General features: G+C 47.3%; 1 protein-coding gene across 1 annotated transcript; it reads right to left on the bottom strand.

Annotated features, from left to right (window-relative positions):
- Positions 1-1,810: 1,810 nt before the first annotated feature.
- On the bottom strand, positions 1,811-25,439 carry RPS3 (ribosomal protein S3). The gene is made up of 7 exons (XM_082246802.1): positions 25,352-25,439; positions 12,139-12,269; positions 10,839-10,932; positions 8,654-8,748; positions 6,410-6,597; positions 2,754-2,958; positions 1,811-1,885 (listed from the first exon to the last, which is right to left on the bottom strand). Exons 1-6 carry the CDS (start codon positions 25,379-25,381, stop codon positions 2,756-2,758), a joined length of 741 nt encoding a protein of 246 aa, XP_082102928.1. The 5' UTR covers positions 25,382-25,439; the 3' UTR covers positions 1,811-1,885; positions 2,754-2,755.
- Positions 25,440-25,951: the final 512 nt, after the last annotated feature.

Below are 25,951 nucleotides of genomic sequence, written 5' to 3'. Positions count from 1 at the left end.
GAAAGTGCAGAGAAGAGCAACCAAACTGATAAGAGCTGAGCTACGAGGAAAGATTGGAGGAACTGAATTTTCTTTGAGGAGATTAAGTGGGGATATGATCATATAACTATATGAGGGGTCTGAATAGTGAACTTGGCGTTGAGTTATTCACTTTAAGGTCATCACAGAGGACAAGGGGGCACTCTTTACGTCTAGAGGAAAATATATTTCATCTCCAAATACAGAAAGGTTTCTTTACACTAAGCTGTAAAAATGTAGAATAGACTCCCTCAAGAGTTGATTTAAAAAAAAAAAGTCTGGATTCTTTCCTAGGTGTACATAATATAACTGGGTACTAATATTTATAGGTAAAGTTGATCCAGGGAATACCCAATTGCCTCTCGGGGGGATCAGGAAGGAATTTTTCCCTGCTGGAGCCAATTAGATCATGCTTTGCTGGGGTTTTTCACCTTCCTCTGGACCGACTGGATATAGGATTGTGTATATAGGAATTTTAGTTTTTTTTTATTGGTTGAGCTAGATGGACTCTTGTCTTTTTCAACCTAATTATGCAACTATGGCTTTACGTATAACTCATATGCTTGTGAAAAAAAAAAAAAATCACTCAAGAGTGGCAATTTGCAAGAGGCCGCAGCCAACTGGCTGCAGTTCCTGGAAACATCTCTGGGGAATCCAGGGCACCTTACAGAGGGATAGACCTGGAGCTTCAATACAAAAAAGTGACATTTGAAAGAAGTCTGCCCACTCATACATTCCTATCAATGAGGCTTGCACATCATGGAGGGGCCATAAAGATCCAAAACTTTGCAAAGCTTTTCCTATATTTTCAATCTGATTTTATCCATTTTTTTTTTAAATTGTGGTTGGCCTGACTTCTGGAACATATTCATGACTGGGCCATTTTTGCTATTCAGCACTACACTACAATAACTGGTAATTGAGTGGTCATGCAACACTAAGCAAATTAAATTGATACCTTTATTTACACAAAGATGTTTTTAGGCTCCTTTCACACGCTGCGCTGCCTGCTGCGGTCCGTTCTCTGCTCAGCGGGGATCGATCCGCCGATACCCGTTGAGCAGGAGGATGACAGCTCCGTCTCCGCACGGTGTGCATAGAGGGAGGTGTCAGAGCCCCGCTGCTCTCTATGGGGAATAAGATGAGAGCAGACCGTCTGTCCGCTCTCATCCGATCCGCTGGACAGATGGAAAATAGGGTTTCCATCCTTCCGCATTTCACGGACAGGATCGGATGGCAGCGGGCGTCAGCGGACATGTCTCCGCTGACATCCGCTGCCCCATAGGGATGCATGAAGGATCCGATCCACCTAAAAAACTGACAGGTGGATCTGATCATTCGTGTGAAAGGGGCCTTACTCTAGCTGTGCTGGGAACTGCGCCTGCTCTCCAATGATCAGACTTGTCCTAATATCCCCCCCATGCACAGCCTTTCATGGGGAAGGTCAGTGTGCTGCTGCTTCTCCTACCCCAGCTCTTATGCAGCTTATAATAGAGGGTATATCTACACAAAGGTTTGCATTTCAACTCAATTTGAAACTGAATGGGCTGTTTTACATGAACTTTGGAATTCAGGACAAAATGTTGCTTTTACGATTTTACTGTGAGTGTGAGGACAGAAGGGATAAAAAAAAAAAGGAGCTGCAGTCTACAACATCCAATCAGGTTTCAGATTTCAAATCAAACTAAATGGTTGCCAGTGCAATAAACCCTATTTTTGCTCCTGCTTTTACAAGCTGGTCTCCAGTAAGGTTTTCAATTCACATTATAAAGGTTAAATAAAGATAACAGAATCGTTTTTATGGTGTTTTTTTATTTTAAAGTTTGAGCTGGTATCCAAAAGCATCACGTCCTGGCCTTCAACATCCTGAAGAAAAAAAAAAAAAAAAAAAAACGAAAAACATCAAGGACTTGAAGGTATGGTACACTAAATAGCATTACAATTGTACATTCCAATCAACTCCCAAGGAGTTGCTTAAAGCAGTGTTCCTCAACCCTGGCCTACAGGGCCCACTAACAGGCCAGATTTTCAAGATAACTGATATACATCCCAGGTGATATCATTTGCTGCTCAGTAATTGCAGTACTCTAGTCTGCATCTCCCCAATACTTAAAATCTGGCCTGTTAGTGGGCCCTGAGGACCGGAGGAGGACCACTGGCTTAAAGTGTTATTTCACCTTTTCAAACATTTTTAAAAAGGTGAAGACTGTATGCCTCCCCCATACCCAATATACCAATATACTCCAGGGATGACGGGCTGTCAAGTACCAATGCAGCCAGACCAGTGATTTGAAATTACCACTCTTCTGTGCAGCACTTCTTGGACAGAACAAAAGGATTCACTGCGCAGGCATTGACCAAACGGTCTGTCCCAGAAGCGCTGCACAGAATGGAGAGATTTTCAAATTCTCAGACTGCTGGACCACCTGCGTGGGAACTGACAGCGCAGCATCCCTGGAGGAGATTCTGGGGGGGTAATATAGTGTTAGTACATTTTTCTGGAAAGGTTAACACTTTAAAGAAATGTGATAATTAAAAAATTGCCTTCTCAGACAAATGCCTCAAGGACATCAAGCAATGGGTAGTCTTGACTCAATGAACCAGCAGCCACAACACAGAACGTGATGTAGACAGCAGCCCACTGGAAAAGGTTTACCCATTCAGACTCGTCATCGTATCATCACAGAAGGCTCATTTGTACCCCAGGAAGGTTATATTAGTCTTGGTACTTACCCCATTATGCAGTGGGTACAGCCGGGGGCATGGCGGGGGGCTGGGCCTGCTCAGGCTTTGTTCCTTTCTGTTCAGAGATGGGAGTAGTTGGCAGGATCTCGTCTTTGGGCTCCACAATGCTGACGTGATCAGGTAGGGGCTTCTTGGGGCCAATCTTGCCACTGGGGTCCCAAGGAAGCATGATCTTTACCTTGATACCCAGCACACCTAGGAGATGAATATTTATTAGAAACGAAACATGCATTTGTGCAAGTCCATGGTTTTCATTTAATTTTCCTGGTGTCCTTCTCAGACAAATGCCTCTAAGTCAATCAGGAATATGGACAGCCATCTGATGGAGAACCCCCATGCAGAGACACAGAACGTGGCTTTGTATAGGAGAAAACTCCACCAGAAAGGTCCAGTCAGACTCGTCATCGAATCATCACTGAAGGACAGGAATTGCAAGAAATCCCCCACTATTTGTCTTGCTATAGGATGTCAACCTTCACAAAGCGAAAAAAAACAAAAAAAAAAAAACTTACTTGTACAATGGTTGTGACAAAAGCCACTTCCAGCATCTTCTGGACAATTAAACTTTGGTGACTAGAAGCACCTTTGGCCCTTAATGCCTTGTTACAAAGGGCTCACTTAGAGAGATTTTTTTTTATTAGAATAGTTCAATTCGATTCCTGCAAAGGTACATTAGCTTAACCACTGCAAGACAGTAATACGTTGTGGTTTTGAAGCAGTTTACCAGAACTATGGCTGCAGCTGTCCGTCATAACACCAGTATTGTTTTTTGCAGCTGGCTATTCTATTTCGGATAAAAGTTATCCAAGAGGCTGATTTTAGCTGCTGGATTGCTTTTAGAGTTAGAAGGACCCCCCCCCCTTTCCTTTCTGGGGTTTGTCGGGCGTACCGTTCTCACCGGCGAGTCCAGGAAACAATCTGGCAATCCGCACAGCTAGCCACAGGTGAGGAGAGATCAGATAGTCTTTCCTAACCTCTATGATCTAGGAGGCCGGAAGGGACATGATGCCCATTCTGATTTAGGGCAGATGTAAATCTTTTCTCTCTTTAAAAGCATCAGATCAGTGTTTTTTTTTTTACCTGATGCTTTCAAGAATAGGAGAGATCTAGACCCCAGATGTCTCCATAAAGAGGACATGTCTGTTTTGTCAACACACACACACACACACACACACACACACACACACACACACACACACACACACACTTTTTTAAATAAAATTGATCATTTTTCAATAACCTCGTCCCACTGTGTTTGCGCACAGAGGCAAACGCATATGTAAACAGTGTTCGTACCACACGTGAGGTATTGCAGCAAACGTTAGAGCAATATTTCTAGCACTGGACCGTTTTTAACTCAAAACTGGTAACCTGTAAAAGTTTATTAAATGTCGCCCACTGGGATTTTAAAGCATCAAAAAGTTTTGCAATTCCACGAGTGAGCAATTTTAAAATAGACAGGTTGGATATTTACATGGCTTATCTTTTATATTTTACCATAAATTGGGCAATATATATTTTTTGCATTGAAATTCATTAAAGTGAATATTTTTCAAATAAATTGCATTTGAAAACCCGCTGCGCAAAATACCGTATTTGCGGTATGTACATATGCTATGTAGCGGCATATTTCCGCCTTTTTTAGTGCGTCCGAGACAATCTCGCGCATGCACAGTGAACATTAATGGGCCTGAACTCATGGGATTGCTATGTAATGCCATTAAATGCCGATAACAGAGGCATGGCACACAAAGCGTGTCGTCCCTTGTGGACAAAATGCGCATGCACCAGTGACGTCATGCTGACATAAGCCCCGTACACACGTACTGATCGTCGGCCGAACAATCGGCCGTCTTTTGTCCAGGGATGTCCTGTCCGCTGAAAAGTGCAAAAGACTGCACACGAATTGTCGGCCAACAACAGCTGACTGCAGAAGTGATATCATGTGATGGTTAACTTTCCGTGTGTTCTCTTTTCTGAGCATGCCCAGTCTTGCTAATCTGCTGTCTGTCGGCCGAAATCTGTACTGACTGGCGAACAATCGGTCGTTCTGGTGTTGGCCAACAAAAATTTTAATGCTTGCACGACAGATTCTGTTCGGCCGAAAATGCGCTGTCGGCAGCATCATACTAACAAGCCTACAATCGGCCGATCGGTCGTCGGCCGAATATTTACGGCCAACAATCGGTACGTGTGTACGGGGCTAGAGATTGGGTGAAATCTCTTAAGTAGCACAGGTTGGGATAGCATGAAACGCCTACATGCAAGTCATTTCAGTTTGCTTTACATGGCACAGAGTAGGTCAGGGAAGTTTACTACCACTTTAAAGGGAAAGAGTAAAAATAAAAACACACCATAAAAAACACAGAAGTGAACGCATACATACGTCACGTCCACATACGTAAACAGCATTCATACCACAGAAGTGGGGTATCACCGCGAACGTTCGGGTAAGAGCAACAATTCTAGAACAAGACTTCCTCTAAACTGTAAACCTATCAAAATTTTTAAGTACTAAAGTTTGGTGCCATTCCACAAGTGAGCACAATTTTAAAGCGTAACACCTTTCATATTACTGTATACAAAAAATTGGGCTAACTTTAGCAGTGTTTTTTTTTCATGAGTTTCCTTTCCAAAAAAGCATTTGGAAAACTGCAGCGCAAATACTGTGCGACTTAGAAAGTTGCAATTACCACCATTTTATTCCCTAGAGCAGTGATGGCGAACCTTGGCACCCCAGATGTTTTGTAACTACATTTCCCATGATGCTCATGCACTCTGCAGTGTAGTTGATCATCATGGGAAATGTAGTTCCAAAACATCTGGGGTGCCAAGGTTCACCATCACTGCCCTAGAGTCTCTGCTAAACAACGTATGTTTGGGGGTTCTGAATAATTTTCTGGCAAAAAAAAGTTTACTAGGAGAGGAGTGCCAGAATAGGCCTGGTATGGAAGTGGTGAAAACCAAGTAACCAGATCATAAAAACTACCAATATTTTAGAGCGAAAAGACATGGTAGGTTATGAATCTTCGATTCAGTAAGCATTCCCTGATGTCAAGGCCAGAAAAAGCATTCAAATGGCTGAATTAGCCAGCAATGAACAGGACCCAGCAGCTTCCAGGTTTTTCAACTGAAAAGATTCCTCAGGTGGGAGTTTAGGATGAACAGGCCCTAGAAAAGGTCAGAGCACACAATACAATGATGGGAAAACATTTAAGATTTGATATATGGAACTTCCATCTGCTGCTGTCCGTCATTACTATTGTCTTCATGTTCTGGGTTGCCTAGACAACTATAAATGGTTTACCTGCAGTTATTAGTCAACCTGTCTGGAGCTGTCATTCATTCTGTGCAGCAAATATTCCAACAGAGAATTAAATATACCTTCTCTGAAAGTTGCTGTTACAAGAATTATAAGATTATTTATCAACAAATCTAGTTGAGTAAAGAATGAAAAGTGGATGGTTGGAATCCGGGAACTTATCTGCCTTTTTCTGGATAAGGAAGCACATTGTGCCCCATGCTGGTTGCAGGGATCCTTTTATTTCTGACCTTTCAAAACCACGCAAATTTAACCCACTCACTACATCCATTACATTTCTGTGTCAGGGTTTAGTTCACCAACTGAAACTTGGTGGCTTCTCACCTTGTCTGAGGAGGACGTGACGTACAGCTGTGTCCACGTAATAGTTGACTGGGTCTCCACTGTGGATCATCAGGCCATCCACGAATTTCATGGACTTGGCTCTCTGACCTCTCAGTTTGCCAGACACGACCACTTCACAGCCCTTGGCCCCGCTCTCCATGATGAAACGCAGCACACCATAGCAGGCTCTAACAAAGGACGAAAAATCAAGTTCAGATTAAAGCCTACACTGCCGATTATTTACAAGTACAATTTTAGTATTTGGTTATCGTCATTTAAAAACTCAAAATCTACATGTATATAATATTTTCACCTCATTTAGCCACTATAATCACTATTCTATATGTTCGCACTTCATGCCACTGGATCATTTACTGAGAAATATTTATTAAGGTATGTCACCTAGCACTTTATGATACCACTGCTATATTTATTTATATCGTATTTATGCTAGCGTTTCATTGGATGCATATATTTTCAACTGTAGTTTTTACATATCTTTTCCATTGCATTATTTATTGGCTTAGTGCATATTATTTGTGGGCATATAGCAGTTTATTTATATACCATTCTCTAGATATACTAGAGTCCAATTGCTTTATCATTCAATAACTGTCTGGCAATGCCATATTCCCTACCCCCCATTTACTTTTAATTCTAGCAAGAGACTTCTAACTAAATCGGTAACAGTAAATTTTTTAATTACTGTAGTTCGTCCATTCAGCGAGTACGTGCAATTTTAAACCATAACAGGTTAGGTATCCATTTACTCGGAGCAACATCATCTTTCCCAATATAAAAAAAACTGGGCTAAGTTTTGTTTTTGTAAATTCAGTGAAGTATTTTTTCCCAAAAAATTGCATTTAAAAGACCACCGTGCAAATACCATGTGACATAATATTACAATGACTGACTTTAGTCTCAGCGCTATATATATATATATATATATATATATATATATATACACACACACACACACACACACACACACACACATTAGGGCTGAACGATAGTCAATGTGATATCGACTATCGTTCTGCAGGCGTGGGCGATAGTCACATCGCCGAAGATCCGATATTAAAGCACATAGGCATTAGGCAGGGAGAAGTCAGGACTCGGACTCACAGTGATTGTTGTAGCAGCCCAACATCCGTTCCACATGTTCAGCGGTGAGCAGCACGCCGTGAGCAGCTGCATAGCTAGCCAATCACACGTGCCTGCACACCTGATTGGTTCGCTGTGCCGGTCAAGAAAACTAGCTGCAGGGCGGCAGACTGAACGTGTGGGCTGGACGGATGTCGAGTCAGGCTGTGTTCTTCTACCGACTCCTACCACCACTGAGTCCGAGACAGTGCTTATCCACGACTGTCACTGAGTGTCAATCCCTCCCTACAATACCATTATTAACCCTGGCTGTATCTGTAATTTCAATCAGAAGGCGGCTGTGCTGCTGCCTGCAATACTTCATGATTTCCATCCATTCCCAGCATCCCTACAGTAACATTAACCCTGGCTGTCCCAGACTCCCAAGGCAGTATATACATTCAGAAGGCTGCTGCAAAACTCATCCCATCCATACAATGGTAAGGTAATTGTTGACTTTAGCCTGGATTGACGGGTCTCTCAATATCGCAATATAGATCGTTGAAAAAAAAAAAAATATTGCAATGTCCTTTTTTTCCAATATCGTGCAGCCCTAAATATATATATATTATACACACTCACACATATACATATATACACACATACACACACATACATATATATTTGCGGGTTTAAAGTTATTTTCTAGCAAAAGATACTGTTTTTAATTAGTAAGCAACAAATGTCAGAAAGAGGCCTGGTCTTTAAATGGTTAAATAGAGTATGATGGGCTGATGAGACTTTGGGCTCATTTGTGCACATCTGCTGGGGTACTCCATATCAAAGTATAGGTGTCTCTCGCCATCAATTAGCATGCATTTGGGATCTTCAGTACAGCCAACAACCCAAAGTTCCCACTTCAAAGTCTGCAGTTTTTAGTGTTCCTGTAAGCAACTTCCAGTATAAACACTAAACCCTGACCCCACCAGAGCACACAGTATACAGCTCTTCACTATACAGAATACAGGAAAATCACCAACAGCTACCATCCTATCACTCACTTCACAGAAGGCATCTGCTTTCAAAGACAAGCCCGGGCAACACTCCAGCAGACCAGTCTAATTATTCTCACCCCACAAATGTGTGTAAATTAGATCTCACCTCCTCACAGCCAGTCCTCCCAGGAGCTTGTAACGCAGGGATTCAGCCTGAGCGATGGCACACAGACCCCTTGTGGCAACTTTCTCTGCATACAGCTAAAGAAAGAAGAGAAATCTTAAATATTCTATTAGCATGTTAAGGTGGGAAAAGCAGGAAGCAGAGAAGGCAAAGTCATAAGCAAGCTGAAGAAAACCGGAATATTAAGGGCCCTTTAACAATGAAGCAGATTTAAGACAATGAAAATGGTGTTGTACTGCTGAGCAACTATTCTTAAAAATACGTCCCGACAAAGCCATGTCGGTGGGTGGCATAACGCATAGGGGTGGAACCAAGTGAAGTCAATTTTGGCCTGAGCCTGATGCCAGAAGCATACATTATAGTCGATATTAAAAGCGCTAAGACATACGAATTAATCTTTTTACTGCTAGGTCCTTAAAGAGGTTGTACACCGAGATTTTTTTTTTTTCTCTTCTTTAAATCCTGAAAGAGAAACCCATAATGAGCTAGTATGCATCGCATACTAGCTCATTATGAAATACTTACCTTAGAACGAGCCCCCGCCGTGCCGTCCGCTTACCTGTATGACGGGCGACATGTATAGTCGCCCGTCTTCCGGGATCGCGGCATCCGGCCATCTGATTGGCCGGAGCCGCGGTGACGTCACTCCCGCGCACGCGTGCGGGAGCCGACGGTCACGGCACGGGGCTCTGAAGGAACGGCACGATCTGCCGTTCCTTCAGAGCGCATGCGCCAGTGACGTCACTGGCTGCATTAAAGGTAAATATCTCCTAAACGGTGCATGTTTAGGAGATATTTACAGTACCTATAGGTAAGCCTTAATATAGGCTTACCTATAGGTACAACTTCCTGAGGAGGGTTTACTTCCTCTTTAAGTCATACAGACCTGAGAGCGGGAGTTTCACACAATCCGGTGGCTGCAACATGTGCTCCCGGCAGTTACCGTTGCCTAAACGGAAGTCTCGGCTTTCGGACCACGTGATCGCCAAACAGCGGTCATGTGATCTTAAGCTGCAGCCCGTCTCCTGACTTCATAAACCTCTTAAAGGGCTGGGAGTCATTGCCGCCAAGAGGTTAAGGGGAAGTATTCCAATGGTATGTCACCCTCGGGTGCCGCACATGTATTTTTTTATGTAGTAATTTTTGACAATTTTATACAAAGATTGCCAGTCGATTTCCTATCTGTTTACCTTGACTGTTTTGTTGGCGTTGTGTGTTTAAGCTGCGCACTTAGGCTCCATTCACACCTGGGCGTTTTCAGCTCCAAAAACGCTCAAAAGAAACACTTCCAAAACGCCCAACAAGTAAAACCCCATTCATTTAAATGGCCCCTGTTCACATCTGAGCGTTTTGCAAAACGCCTGTAGCTGAAAAAAGTACATGAGCTTCTTTTTGGGCTGATTACCAGCGTTTTTGATAGATGTCAATGAAAAACGCCTGAAAAAATCGTGGTAAAATCGCGGTAAAAAACGCTACGCTCAAGTGTGAATGCAGCCTTAAAGTGTGTGTAGCAGGATAATGGTTCATTATTTTGTTGTTCAGTTTTAGCGAATCACCCCTGTTCCCTATTTGTTATCTGAAGTGCTTAAAATCGACATCAACTCTCCAAGTGATGTGGTGCTGTGTGGTGACATGCAGTGCCTACCTTTGAGCTACAATAAAATGCAGCAGGTCTATTTTACTGCAGCTCATTGCACCACAGAGCGAATGGAATTTGTTCTACATAAAATAGTTCTCTTTGTGAAAAAGTGGTTACTGGTGTTCATCCAGTGCTAAAAAACACCTATCACCACACTGTGTGAACGAACCCTTAAAATTCCCTTTAGACAGACCTTTAAAATAACTGTATATGACCCCCAAGCTAGCCCCCACCCTTATTTTAACATTAGGTACGCCAATTTATCAATTTCATAAAGGAAAAACTAAAACCTGTGCACATGGACCTGAGCTACTGAAAATAGGAATTGTGGATGTTTCTCAGACAAATGCCTCGAATCAGTCTTCATACATCACCAGTCACACGTGCCAGGAGTAAAGGCAGGCAGCAGAACGCTGCCCATTCATACCACTGGCAGTGCTAAGAGTGAAGTTGGACTCGTCATCGAATCATCACAGAAATCATCCAGCAAAGTGATACTAACACCACCAGATCATCCAACAAACTCACCTCCACACTGCCCTCAGGAAATCCAAACCTCTTCTGGACTACGGCAGTAAGCTCACGGATACGGCGCCCCTTCTCACCAAGGACATTCTGGGTCCTGCAAATAGACAGAATATTAGTATTAGTATATTAGTACCAGCTTAGGACAGCATGGGCTAGAATTATACTATGTTGTAAAATTTAGGAAAACCAAAATACCTGCCCCCTCTAACACAGGCAAATAGTAACTAAAGCAACCATAACAGCTTATTGAGTGCTGCCAATTAACAGGAGCTAAAGGTGTACACTGCATTTCCAAACTGAGCAAATTATAGGTCAGGGTATTTTGTGAATGGGGGGGGGGGGGGGGGGGGGCATACACTGCAGCATGGAACAGCAGAGTGTATTAACTTCTTCCTGATGACAGCCCCCTGGCCCCTTCAGGGCTGGAAAAGCAAGGAGGTGGACGACTGGCTGTCACAAAATCGAAAAGCTTCCGATCACTACTATGCATTGGGAGCTTTCCGGCACCAGCTGCCTACCGTGCCAGGAGCGCACTCTTAGCACGGAAAGTGGTTTAAACAAGGCCGCATATATGCGGCCGTTAGATGTTAAGGCCCACCCATCGAGTGGCCAGGGGGTTAAGAGAAACTTGTCTTGGTTAAAAAAAGAAACACAGCCAAAACTCATCTTCAATGGAAAGTCCAATCAACCTTTAAAAAGCTTCCCAAATTAAACTGGACCATCACTCACCTGAATCACCAAGATTTTTCACACGGGGCAGACTCCGCTTTGCTTAGCAGAGGATCGATCCGCTGATCAAAGAGGAGACATAACAGGTCTGTATCTGCTCAGTTTAAGCAGAGTGAACACTGGGTCCACTCTGCTCTATGGGAAGATAGGTGTAAACAGACTTCGCTGTCTATTTACACCCCACTGCCCTCGGATTCGTTTTTTTTGGTGGACCGGATTGGAGGTAAGTGAATGTAAATGAACACTTTACATGAAGTCCATTTACACCCATCTGTCCACAAAGGTGAACAGACTGTCCCAATCAAATCTGCCTAAAAAAAAAAAAACTGACAGGCAGACCTGATCGGCCCTTCACTGCTGTACACCCTTCACCTTCTGTAATCTAAAATGGAACTGGATTTTTCTCTTTTTTCCTCCTTGTACATTCTCTCAAGATTGCGAGTAGAGAGGTAGGTTTATTTTACTGCTGAAGAAACACTGACTCTTGCGCAATAAGAGCTGGTCTGCTCAGTTTTCTCATTTTAGACTCTTAGTTCTACTTTAGGTAGGAGAAACCAGCAATCCTGCTCACCTGGTAGCCAGAATGATGATCTCAGTCCTGGTTGGGGTGACTCGGACCTCCACACCTGAGTAGCCATCTTCAGCCAGCTCGCGGGTCAGGAACTCGTTAAGTTCAGCTTTGAAGATGCCATCGGCGACAAACTGTGAACACACAATTAACAAGTTTTATTTAATTTCTGCATCCATTTCTATACTACTGACTGATCTCCATAATGTACCAATTGGCCTAAAGTGGAAGTAAACCCTCCTATTGTTTTTGTTAAGGAAGCTGCCATCTTGGCCTCTGTTTAATCCTCAACTGCCATGATGCTGCACATGTGATCAGTCATGACACCAGCCATGTCATGGCAGTTTGGTTGAGAGCACAACCAATGTGAGAGTTACATTCCCAGCATGTGCCGGTGTTCCGTGAAAAAACTGTACCCATGAAAATTCCCTACCCTTGTGACTTCCGGTGCACATACGTCATAGAACAGCTGAGCAGCTTACCAGTGCGTATGCTCATAGCTGCGGAGGGTAGGGAATTCTCACGGGGTAGTGATGTGTAATGTTACACCGCATCAGCTGTTCCCGCGGGTACATTAAATCATCGCCGATCCTACCCCTGTGACTTCCCTGATCTCGGCTACTAAATATAAAAGCGGCGGCGGGTCTATGAAAAAATAAATCATGGAGCCGAGATCTCCGCGATTTATATTTTCATACACCCGCCGCTTTTACATTTAGGAGCCGAGATCAGGAAAGTGATGGGGTAGGAGCGGAGATGATTTAATGTACCCGCAGGAACAGCTGATGCGGTGTAACATTACACATCACTACCCCGTGAGAATTCCCTACCGTCCGCAGCTATGAGCATACGCACTGGTAAGCTGCTCAGCTGTTCTATGACGTATGTGCATCGGAAGTGACGAGGGTAGGGAATTTTCACGGGTAGGGTTTTTTAACGTTACACCGGGAACGTAACTTTTTAAAATTGTTAAATCAATGGGTTTACTTTAACCACGATTGGCCACTTGGTCCTGAGCAATGCATCCTGGGAATAAGGTAACATCCTCTCAAACCCAGGAGTATCAGGTATTTCTGAGAGCCCCAAAGAACAACGTGGGAGAACTGCAAAGGTGTGTATTAAAGAGAAGGTAGGTATATGTGGCTTGCCAAGAAAACCTGGCACTCTGGCCTTTAAGTGCAAAAAGAAAACCTGCCAGTTGTAATGCCCCTAATGCACTTTATGAGTAGAGGATTGTATTCCCCATAGACAGCACCTGAACCCAGCGCTTTAAATGAGCCCCCCCAATTTAGCAATATGTTATAAACATATTTAAGGTGTACCATTTTGCTAAGCATGCAGGGTGGTTCTTTGCCAGAGCTGTCAAATTTAAAATTACAAGAGATCTGTGAAAGAAAACTACAAGTTTTTGTAGCAGACTTGTAGTTCTCAACGGGATAGAAGTGTGCTGATTGGCGTCAAACTTTAAAGTGGAGTTCCACCCATTTTAACAAGCTGAGATGTACGTAATCCCCTTTAAATATGTTTTTACCAATGCAAACTATTTTTTTGAAATACTGTTTTCTTCTTTATTCATCTTCACTTCCGGGTCCGGCTGCATTTCGGCATTAAGTCACTCGGCGATTCGCAAGGGCTCCTGGGATAGCGGCGTCATGTATCCCAGCAGCCCCTGCGAACCGCCTAATGACGAAATCTCGTGTTATTTCCAGTTCTCAGGGATGTATTGCATTCAGTCTGCGCTCCGCCCCGCCTCCTCTCAGTGAGCTCTACGGGATGTAATGCTTTCAGTCCGCGCTCACTGAGAGGAGACGGGGCGGAGCGCAGACTGAATGCAATACATCCCTGAGAACTGGAAATAACACGAGATTTCATCATTAGGCGGTTCGCAGGGGCTGCTGTCATTAGGCGGTTCGCAGGGGCTGCTGGGATACACGACGCCGCTATCCCAGGAGCCCTTGTGAATCGCGGAGTGACGTAATCACCTATAGGCAGCAGGACCCGGAAGTGAAGACGAATAAAGAAGAAAACGGTATTTAAAAAAAAAAAAAAAAAATTGTTTGCATTGGTAAAAGCATATTTAAAGGGGATTACGTACATCTCAACTTGTTAAAATGGGTGGAACTCCACTTTAAATAGGCAACTAAAATCACAATGTAATTGAAATGTGGGAATAGCCTTGTGTACCCGATCTGTCCGATCCCTTCAACATGGACAGCTGCGTGTAACATGTGCTCCAATGTCATTTCTAATTCATATGAAGATGATTTATAAAGTTCTGTGTACATGTGTCCTGTGTGCCCGGTGCCAATACATCATACAGAAGATGGGTGATGATAGACACAGGCTGTGCACACTCAGGACATTCATTATACACACCGTCCATCCACAGGTCCTCTATATACACGCTACACACACCGTCCATCCACAGGTCCTCTATATACACGCTACACACACCCTCCATCCACAGGTCCTCTATATACACGCTACACACACCCTCCATCCACAGGTCCTCTATATACACGCTACACACACCCTCCATCCACAGGTCCTCTATATACACGCTACACACACCCTCCATCCACAGGTCCTCTATATACACGCTACACACACCGTCCATCCACAGGTCCTCTATATACACGCTACACACACCCTCCATCCACAGGTCCTCTATATACACGCTACACACACCCTCCATCCACAGGTCCTCTATACCAGTGGTTCTCAAATCCGGTCCTCGGGACCCACCAACAGGCCAGGTTTGCAAGATAACTAAATTACATCACAGGTGATCTCATTTGCTTCTCAGTGATTGCAGTATTCTAGTCTGCATCCCCCAAGGTAATACTTAAAATCTGGCCTGTTAGTGGGTACGGAGGACCGGATTTGAGAACCACTGCTCTATACAAGCTACACACACCGTCCATCCACAGGTCCTCTATATACAAGCTACACACACCGTCCATCCACAGGTCCTCTATATACAAGCTACACACACCCTCCATCCACAGGTCCTCTATACAAGCTACACACACCCTCCATCCACAGGTCCTCTATATACACGCTACACACACCCTCCATCCACAGGTCCTCTATATACACGCTACACACACCCTCCATCCACAGGTCCTCTATATACACGCTACACACACCCTCCATCCACAGGTCCCCTATACAAGCTACACACACCCTCCATCCACAGGTCCTCTATATACACACGCTACACACACCCTCCATCCACAGGTCCTCTATATACACGCTACACACACCCTCCATCCACAGGTCCTCTATACACACGCTACACGCACCGTCCATCCACAGGTCCTCTATACACACGCTACACACACCGTCCATCCACAGGTCCTCTATATACACGCTACACACACCGTCCATCCACAGGTCCTCTATATACACGCTACACACACCGTCCATCCACAGGTCCTCTATATACACACACGCTACATGCGCCGTCCATCCACAGGTCCTCTATATACACACGCTACACGCACCGTCCATCCACAGGTCCTCTATACACACGCTACACACACCCTCCATCCACAGGTCCTCTATATACACGCTACACACACCCTCCATCCACAGGTCCTCTATATACACGCTACACACACCGTCCATCCACAGGTCCTCTATACACACGCTACACACACCGTCCATCCACAGGTCCTCTATATACACGCTACACACACCGTCCATCCACAGGTCCTCTATATACACGCTACACACACCGTCCATCCACAGGTCCTCTATATACACACACGCTACACGCGCCGTCCATCCACAGGTCCTCTATATACACACGCTACACGCACCGTCCATCCACAGGTCCTCTATACACACGCTACACGCACCGTCCATCCACAGGTCCTCTATACACACGCTACACACACCCTCCATCCACAGGTCCTCTATATACACGCTACACGCACCGTCCATCCACAGGTCCTCTATATACACGCTACACACACCGTCCATCCACAGGTCCTCTATATACACGCTACACACAGCCTCCATCCACAGGTCCTCTATATACACGCTACACACACCCTCCATCCACAGGTCCTCTATATACACGCTACACACACCCTCCATCCACAGGTCCTCTATATACACGCTACACACACCCTCCATCCACAGGTCCTCTATATACACGCTACACACACCCTCCATCCACAGGTCCTCTATATACACGCTACACACACCCTCCATCCACAGGTCCTCTATATACACGCTACACACACCGTCCATCCACAGGTCCTCTATATACACGCTACACACACCCTCCATCCACAGGTCCTCTATATACACGCTACACACACCCTCCATCCACAGGTCCTCTATACAAGCTACACACACCGTCCATCCACAGGTCCTCTATATACACTCTACACACACCGTCCATCCACAGGTCCTCTATATACACACGCTACACACACCCTCCATCCACAGGTCCTCTATACAAGCTACACACACCGTCCATCCACAGGTCCTCTATATACACTCTACACACACCGTCCATCCACAGGTCCTCTATACAAGCTACACACACCCTCCATCCACAGGTCCTCTATACAAGCTACACACACCCTCCATCCACAGGTCCTCTATATACACGCTACACACACCCTCCATCCACAGGTCCTCTATATACACGCTACACACACCCTCCATCCACAGGTCCTCTATATACACGCTACACACACCCTCCATCCACAGGTCCCCTATACAAGCTACACACACCCTCCATCCACAGGTCCTCTATATACACACGCTACACACACCCTCCATCCACAGGTCCTCTATATACACACGCTACACGCACCGTCCATCCACAGGTCCTCTATACACACGCTACACACACCGTCCATCCACAGGTCCTCTATATACACGCTACACACACCGTCCATCCACAGGTCCTCTATATACACGCTACACACCGTCCATCCACAGGTCCTCTATATACACACACGCTACACGCGCCGTCCATCCACAGGTCCTCTATATACACACGCTACACGCACCGTCCATCCACAGGTCCTCTATACACACGCTACACACACCCTCCATCCACAGGTCCTCTATATACACGCTACACGCACCGTCCATCCACAGGTCCTCTATATACACGCTACACACACCGTCCATCCACAGGTCCTCTATATACACGCTACACACACCCTCCATCCACAGGTCCTCTATATACACGCTACACACACCCTCCATCCACAGGTCCTCTATATACAAGCTACACACACCGTCCATCCACAGGTCCTCTATACAAGCTACACACACCCTCCATCCACAGGTCCTCTATACACACGCTACACACACCCTCCATCCACAGGTCCTCTATATACACGCTACACACACCCTCCATCCACAGGTCCTCTATATACACGCTACACACACCCTCCATCCACAGGTCCTCTATATACACGCTACACACACCCTCCATCCACAGGTCCCCTATACAAGCTACACACACCCTCCATCCACAGGTCCTCTATATACACACGCTACACACACCCTCCATCCACAGGTCCTCTATATATACACGCTACACGCACCGTCCATCCACAGGTCCTCTATACACACGCTACACACACCGTCCATCCACAGGTCCTCTATATACACGCTACACACACCGTCCATCCACAGGTCCTCTATATACACGCTACACACACCGTCCATCCACAGGTCCTCTATATACACACACGCTACATGCGCCGTCCATCCACAGGTCCTCTATATACACACGCTACACGCACCGTCCATCCACAGGTCCTCTATACACACGCTACACACACCCTCCATCCACAGGTCCTCTATATACACGCTACACACACCCTCCATCCACAGGTCCTCTATATACACGCTACACACACCCTCCATCCACAGGTCCTCTATACACACGCTACACACACCGTCCATCCACAGGTCCTCTATATACACACGCTACACGCACCGTCCATCCACAGGTCCTCTATATACACACGCTACACGCACCGTCCATCCACAGGTCCTCTATATACACACGCTACACGCACCGTCCATCCACAGGTCCTCTATACACACGCTACACACACCGTCCATCCACAGGTCCTCTATATACACGCTACACGCACCGTCCATCCACAGGTCCTCTATATACACGCTACACGCACCGTCCATCCACAGGTCCTCTATATACACGCTACACACACCGTCCATCCACAGGTCCTCTATATACACGCGCCGTCCATCCACAGGTCCTCTATACACACGCTACACACACCGTCCATCCACAGGTCCTCTATATACACGCTACACACCGTCCATCCACAGGTCCTCTATATACATGCTACACACACCCTCCATCCACAGGTCCTCTATATACACGCTACACACACCCTCCATCCACAGGTCCTCTATATACACGCTACACACACCCTCCATCCACAGGTCCTCTATACAAGCTACACACACCGTCCATCCACAGGTCCTCTATATACACTCTACACACACCCTCCATCCACAGGTCCTCTATACAAGCTACACACACCGTCCATCCACAGGTCCTCTATATACACTCTACACACACCGTCCATCCACAGGTCCTCTATATACACGCTACACACACCCTCCATCCACAGGTCCTCTATATACACGCTACACACACCCTCCATCCACAGGTCCTCTATATACACGCTACACACACCCTCCATCCACAGGTCCTCTATATACACGCTACACACACCCTCCATCCACATGTCCTCTATATACACGCTACACACACCCTCCATCCACAGGTCCTCTATATACACGCTACACACACCCTCCATCCACAGGTCCTCTATATACACGCTACACACACCGTCCATCCACAGGTCCTCTATATACACGCTACACACACCCACCATCCACAGGTCCTCTATATACACGCTACACACACCCTCCATCCACAGGTCCTCTATACAAGCTACACACACCGTCCATCCACAGGTCCTCTATATACACTCTACACACACCGTCCATCCACAGGTCCTCTATATACACACGCTACACACACCCTCCATCCACAGGTCCTCTATACAAGCTACACACACCGTCCATCCACAGGTCCTCTATATACACTCTACACACACCGTCCATCCACAGGTCCTCTATACAAGCTACACACACCCTCCATCCACAGGTCCTCTATACAAGCTACACACACCCTCCATCCACAGGTCCTCTATATACACGCTACACACACCCTCCATCCACAGGTCCTCTATATACACGCTACACACACCCTCCATCCACAGGTCCTCTATATACACGCTACAGACACCCTCCATCCACAGGTCCCCTATACAAGCTACACACACCCTCCATCCACAGGTCCTCTATATACACACGCTACACACACCCTCCATCCACAGGTCCTCTATATACACACGCTACACGCACCGTCCATCCACAGGTCCTCTATACACACGCTACACACACCGTCCATCCACAGGTCCTCTATATACACGCTACACACACCGTCCATCCACAGGTCCTCTATATACACGCTACACACACCGTCCATCCACAGGTCCTCTATATACACACGCTACACGCGCCGTCCATCCACAGGTCCTCTATATACACACGCTACACGCACCGTCCATCCACAGGTCCTCTATATACACGCTACACACACCCTCCATCCACAGGTCCTCTATATACACGCTACACACACCCTCCATCCACAGGTCCTCTATATACAAGCTACACACACCGTCCATCCACAGGTCCTCTATACAAGCTACACACACCCTCCATCCACAGGTCCTCTATACACACGCTACACACACCCTCCATCCACAGGTCCTCTATATACACGCTACACACACCCTCCATCCACAGGTCCTCTATATACACGCTACACACACCCTCCATCCACAGGTCCTCTATATACACGCTACACACACCCTCCATCCACAGGTCCCCTATACAAGCTACACACACCCTCCATCCACAGGTCCTCTATATACACACGCTACACACACCCTCCATCCACAGGTCCTCTATATATACACGCTACACGCACCGTCCATCCACAGGTCCTCTATACACACGCTACACACACCGTCCATCCACAGGTCCTCTATATACACGCTACACACACCGTCCATCCACAGGTCCTCTATATACACGCTACACACACCGTCCATCCACAGGTCCTCTATATACACACACGCTACATGCGCCGTCCATCCACAGGTCCTCTATATACACACGCTACACGCACCGTCCATCCACAGGTCCTCTATACACACGCTACACACACCCTCCATCCACAGGTCCTCTATATACACGCTACACACACCCTCCATCCACAGGTCCTCTATATACACGCTACACACACCGTCCATCCACAGGTCCTCTATACACACGCTACACACACCGTCCATCCACAGGTCCTCTATATACACACGCTACACGCACCGTCCATCCACAGGTCCTCTATATACACACGCTACACGCACCGTCCATCCACAGGTCCTCTATATACACACGCTACACGCACCGTCCATCCACAGGTCCTCTATATACACACGCTACACGCACCGTCCATCCACAGGTCCTCTATACACACGCTACACACACCGTCCATCCACAGGTCCTCTATATACACGCTACATGCACCGTCCATCCACAGGTCCTCTATATACACGCTACACGCACCGTCCATCCACAGGTCCTCTATATACACGCTACACACACCGTCCATCCACAGGTCCTCTATATACACGCGCCGTCCATCCACAGGTCCTCTATACACACGCTACACACACCGTCCATCCACAGGTCCTCTATATACACGCTACACACCGTCCATCCACAGGTCCTCTATATACATGCTACACACACCCTCCATCCACAGGTCCTCTATATACACGCTACACACACCCTCCATCCACAGGTCCTCTATATACACGCTACACACACCCTCCATCCACAGGTCCTCTATATACACGCTACACACACCCTCCATCCACAGGTCCTCTATGCACACGCTACACACACCCTCCATCCACAGGTCCTCTATATACACGCTACACACACCCTCCATCCACAGGTCCTCTATATACACACGCTACACGCACCGTCCATCCACAGGTCCTCTATATACACACGCTACACGCACCGTCCATCCACAGGTCCTCTATACACACGCTACACACACCGTCCATCCACAGGTCCTCTATATACACGCACCGTCCATCCACAGGTCCTCTATATACACGCTACACGCACCGTCCATCCACAGGTCCTCTATATACACGCTACACACACCGTCCATCCACAGGTCCTCTATACACACGCTACACACACCGTCCATCCACAGGTCCTCTATATACACGCTACACGCACCGTCCATCCACAGGTCCTCTATATACACGCTACACGCACCGTCCATCCACAGGTCCTCTATATACACGCTACACACACCGTCCATCCACAGGTCCTCTATATACACGCGCCGTCCATCCACAGGTCCTCTATACACACGCTACACACACCGTCCATCCACAGGTCCTCTATATACACGCTACACACCGTCCATCCACAGGTCCTCTATATACATGCTACACACACCCTCCATCCACAGGTCCTCTATATACACGCTACACACACCCTCCATCCACAGGTCCTCTATATACACGCTACACACACCCTCCATCCACAGGTCCTCTATATACACGCTACACACACCCTCCATCCACAGGTCCTCTATACAAGCTACACACACCGTCCATCCACAGGTCCTCTATATACACTCTACACACACCGTCCATCCACAGGTCCTCTATATACACACGCTACACACACCCTCCATCCACAGGTCCTCTATACAAGCTACACACACCGTCCATCCACAGGTCCTCTATATACACTCTACACACACCGTCCATCCACAGGTCCTCTATATACACGCTACACACACCCTCCATCCACAGGTCCTCTATATACACGCTACACACACCCTCCATCCACAGGTCCTCTATATACACGCTACACACACCCTCCATCCACAGGTCCTCTATATACACGCTACACACACCCTCCATCCACAGGTCCTCTATATACACGCTACACACACCCTCCATCCACAGGTCCTCTATATACACGCTACACACACCGTCCATCCACAGGTCCTCTATATACACGCTACACACACCCTCCATCCACAGGTCCTCTATATACACGCTACACACACCCTCCATCCACAGGTCCTCTATACAAGCTACACACACCGTCCATCCACAGGTCCTCTATATACACTCTACACACACCGTCCATCCACAGGTCCTCTATACAAGCTACACACACCCTCCATCCACAGGTCCTCTATACAAGCTACACACACCCTCCATCCACAGGTCCTCTATATACACGCTACACACACCCTCCATCCACAGGTCCTCTATATACACGCTACACACACCCTCCATCCACAGGTCCTCTATATACACGCTACACACACCCTCCATCCACAGGTCCTCTATATACACGCTACACACACCCTCCATCCACAGGTCCCCTATACAAGCTACACACACCCTCCATCCACAGGTCCTCTATATACACACGCTACACACACCCTCCATCCACAGGTCCTCTATATACACACGCTACACGCACCGTCCATCCACAGGTCCTCTATACACACGCTACACACACCGTCCATCCACAGGTCCTCTATATACACGCTACACACACCGTCCATCCACAGGTCCTCTATATACACGCTACACACACCGTCCATCCACAGGTCCTCTATATACACACACGCTACACGCGCCGTCCATCCACAGGTCCTCTATATACACACGCTACACGCACCGTCCATCCACAGGTCCTCTATACACACGCTACACACACCCTCCATCCACAGGTCCTCTATATACACGCTACACACACCGTCCATCCACAGGTCCTCTATATACACGCTACACACACCGTCCATCCACAGGTCCTCTATATACACGCTACACACACCCTCCATCCACAGGTCCTCTATATACACGCTACACACACCCTCCATCCACAGGTCCTCTATATACAAGCTACACACACCGTCCATCCACAGGTCCTCTATACAAGCTACACACACCCTCCATCCACAGGTCCTCTATACACACGCTACACACACCCTCCATCCACAGGTCCTCTATATACACGCTACACACACCCTCCATCCACAGGTCCTCTATATACACGCTACACACACCCTCCATCCACAGGTCCTCTATATACACGCTACACACACCCTCCATCCACAGGTCCCCTATACAAGCTACACACACCCTCCATCCACAGGTCCTCTATATACACACGCTACACACACCCTCCATCCACAGGTCCTCTATATATACACGCTACACGCACCGTCCATCCACAGGTCCTCTATACACACGCTACACACACCGTCCATCCACAGGTCCTCTATATACACGCTACACACACCGTCCATCCACAGGTCCTCTATATACACGCTACACACACCGTCCATCCACAGGTCCTCTATATACACACACGCTACATGCGCCGTCCATCCACAGGTCCTCTATATACACACGCTACACGCACCGTCCATCCACAGGTCCTCTATACACACGCTACACACACCCTCCATCCACAGGTCCTCTATATACACGCTACACACACCCTCCATCCACAGGTCCTCTATACACACGCTACACACACCCTCCATCCACAGGTCCTCTATATACACGCTACACACACCCTCCATCCACAGGTCCTCTATATACACGCTACACACACCCTCCATCCACAGGTCCTCTATATACACGCTACACACACCGTCCATCCACAGGTCCTCTATACACACGCTACACACACCGTCCATCCACAGGTCCTCTATATACACGCTACACACACCCTCCATCCACAGGTCCTCTATACACACGCTACACACACCCTCCATCCACAGGTCCTCTATATACACGCTACACACACCCTCCATCCACAGGTCCTCTATATACACGCTACACACACCCTCCATCCACAGGTCCTCTATATACACACGCTACACGCACCGTCCATCCACAGGTCCTCTATACACACGCTACACACACCCTCCATCCACAGGTCCTCTATATACAAGCTACACACACTGATGGAAGCAGTCATGGCCCTGGGTGCACACACACCGATGGAAGCAGTCATGGCCTGGGTGCACACACACCGATGGAAGCAGTCATGGCCTGGGTGCACACACACCGATGGAAGCAGTCATGGCCTGGGTGCACACACACCGATGGAAGCAGTCATGGCCTGGGTGCACACACACCGATGGAAGCAGTCATAGTCCTGGGTGCACACACACCGATGGAAGCAGTCATAGTCCTGGGTGCACACACACCGATGGAAGCAGTCATAGTCCTGGGTGCACACACACCGATGGAAGCAGTCATAGTCCTGGGTGCACACACACCGATGGAAGCAGTCATAGTCCTGGGTGCACACACACCGATGGAAGCAGTCATGGGCCTGGGTGCACACACACCGATGGAAGCAGTCATGGCCCTGGGTGCACACACACCGATGGAAGCAGTCATGGCCTGGGTGCACACACACCGATGGAAGCAGTCATAGTCCTGGGTGCACACACACCGATGGAAGCAGTCATGGGCCTGGGTGCACACACACCGATGGAAGCAGTCATGGGCCTGGGTGCACACACACCGATGGAAGCAGTCATGGGCCTGGGTGCACACACACCGATGGAAGCAGTCATGGGCCTGGGTGCACACACACCGATGGAAGAAGTCATGGGCCTGGGTGCACACACACTGATGGAAGCAGTCACGGCCTGGGTGCACACACACCGATGGAAGCAGTCATGGCCCTGGGTGCACACACACCGATGGAAGAAGTCATGGGCCTGGGTGCACACACACCGATGGAAGCAGATCTCTCCATGCACAGTCTGTCTCTCTCCTCCCCCACACTCCAGGCACAGCAGTCACACAGTACCGGGAAGGTGCTCAGTCCTCCCAGCCGCCATGACAGTCGGTCAGCCGAGGCCGCTTGAATCCACCGCCATCCTCCTCCACCTTCCCGCCTCACCCCCCGCACCTTTCACCCCGGCACTGTACACAGCCCCGTCCATCCCCCCAGACCTGTATTACCCATCGCCATCGGCCCCGTCCGCCCTCACCTTCCTCTTCTTCGAGATTTGCACCGCCATCTTGCTCCGCGCTGCTGGAAGGAAAGGAAGAGTACTTCCGGCGGAAGTTTCTATATAGGGCGATAGGCTGCCGGAAGTAGTGTGGCTCCCAGCCGCGGAGGGTGATGGGAGATGTAGTGCTGGTGGGCCGCACACCGCACAGAGCTCAGAGCTCGTTATGGTTTTGTTCAGTCAGGCTCCATGGTGGAGTGTGTGAAATGATGTGTACACGATGACAGTTCTCCAATAATAATAATAAAGAATTATATTTCTCACAGTGAGTGGCCCAGCAATTCATTCCCCATGTCAGGGGTAGGTGAGATGAGGTGACCACATGAGAGGGTTTGGTTGTATAATGGGGTATGGACACTATGCTGCTTCAATATCACTCATATATATTACAGCGCATTGCAAAAGTATTCGGCCCCCTTGAACTTTTCGCCCTTTTGCCACATTTCAGGCTTCAAACATAAAGATATAAAACTGTAATTTATTTGTGAAGAATCAACAACAAGTGGGACACAATCATGAAGTGGAACGACATTTATTGGATATTTCAAACTTTTAACAAATAAAAAACTGAAAAATTGG

This window comes from Pelophylax lessonae, assembly GCF_965119305.1.
Source record: "Pelophylax lessonae genome assembly, chromosome: 2".
Taxonomy (NCBI): domain Eukaryota; kingdom Metazoa; phylum Chordata; class Amphibia; order Anura; family Ranidae; genus Pelophylax; species Pelophylax lessonae.
Note: the sequence above shows the minus strand (reverse complement) of the source record. Positions and strands in the feature narration are given on the sequence as shown.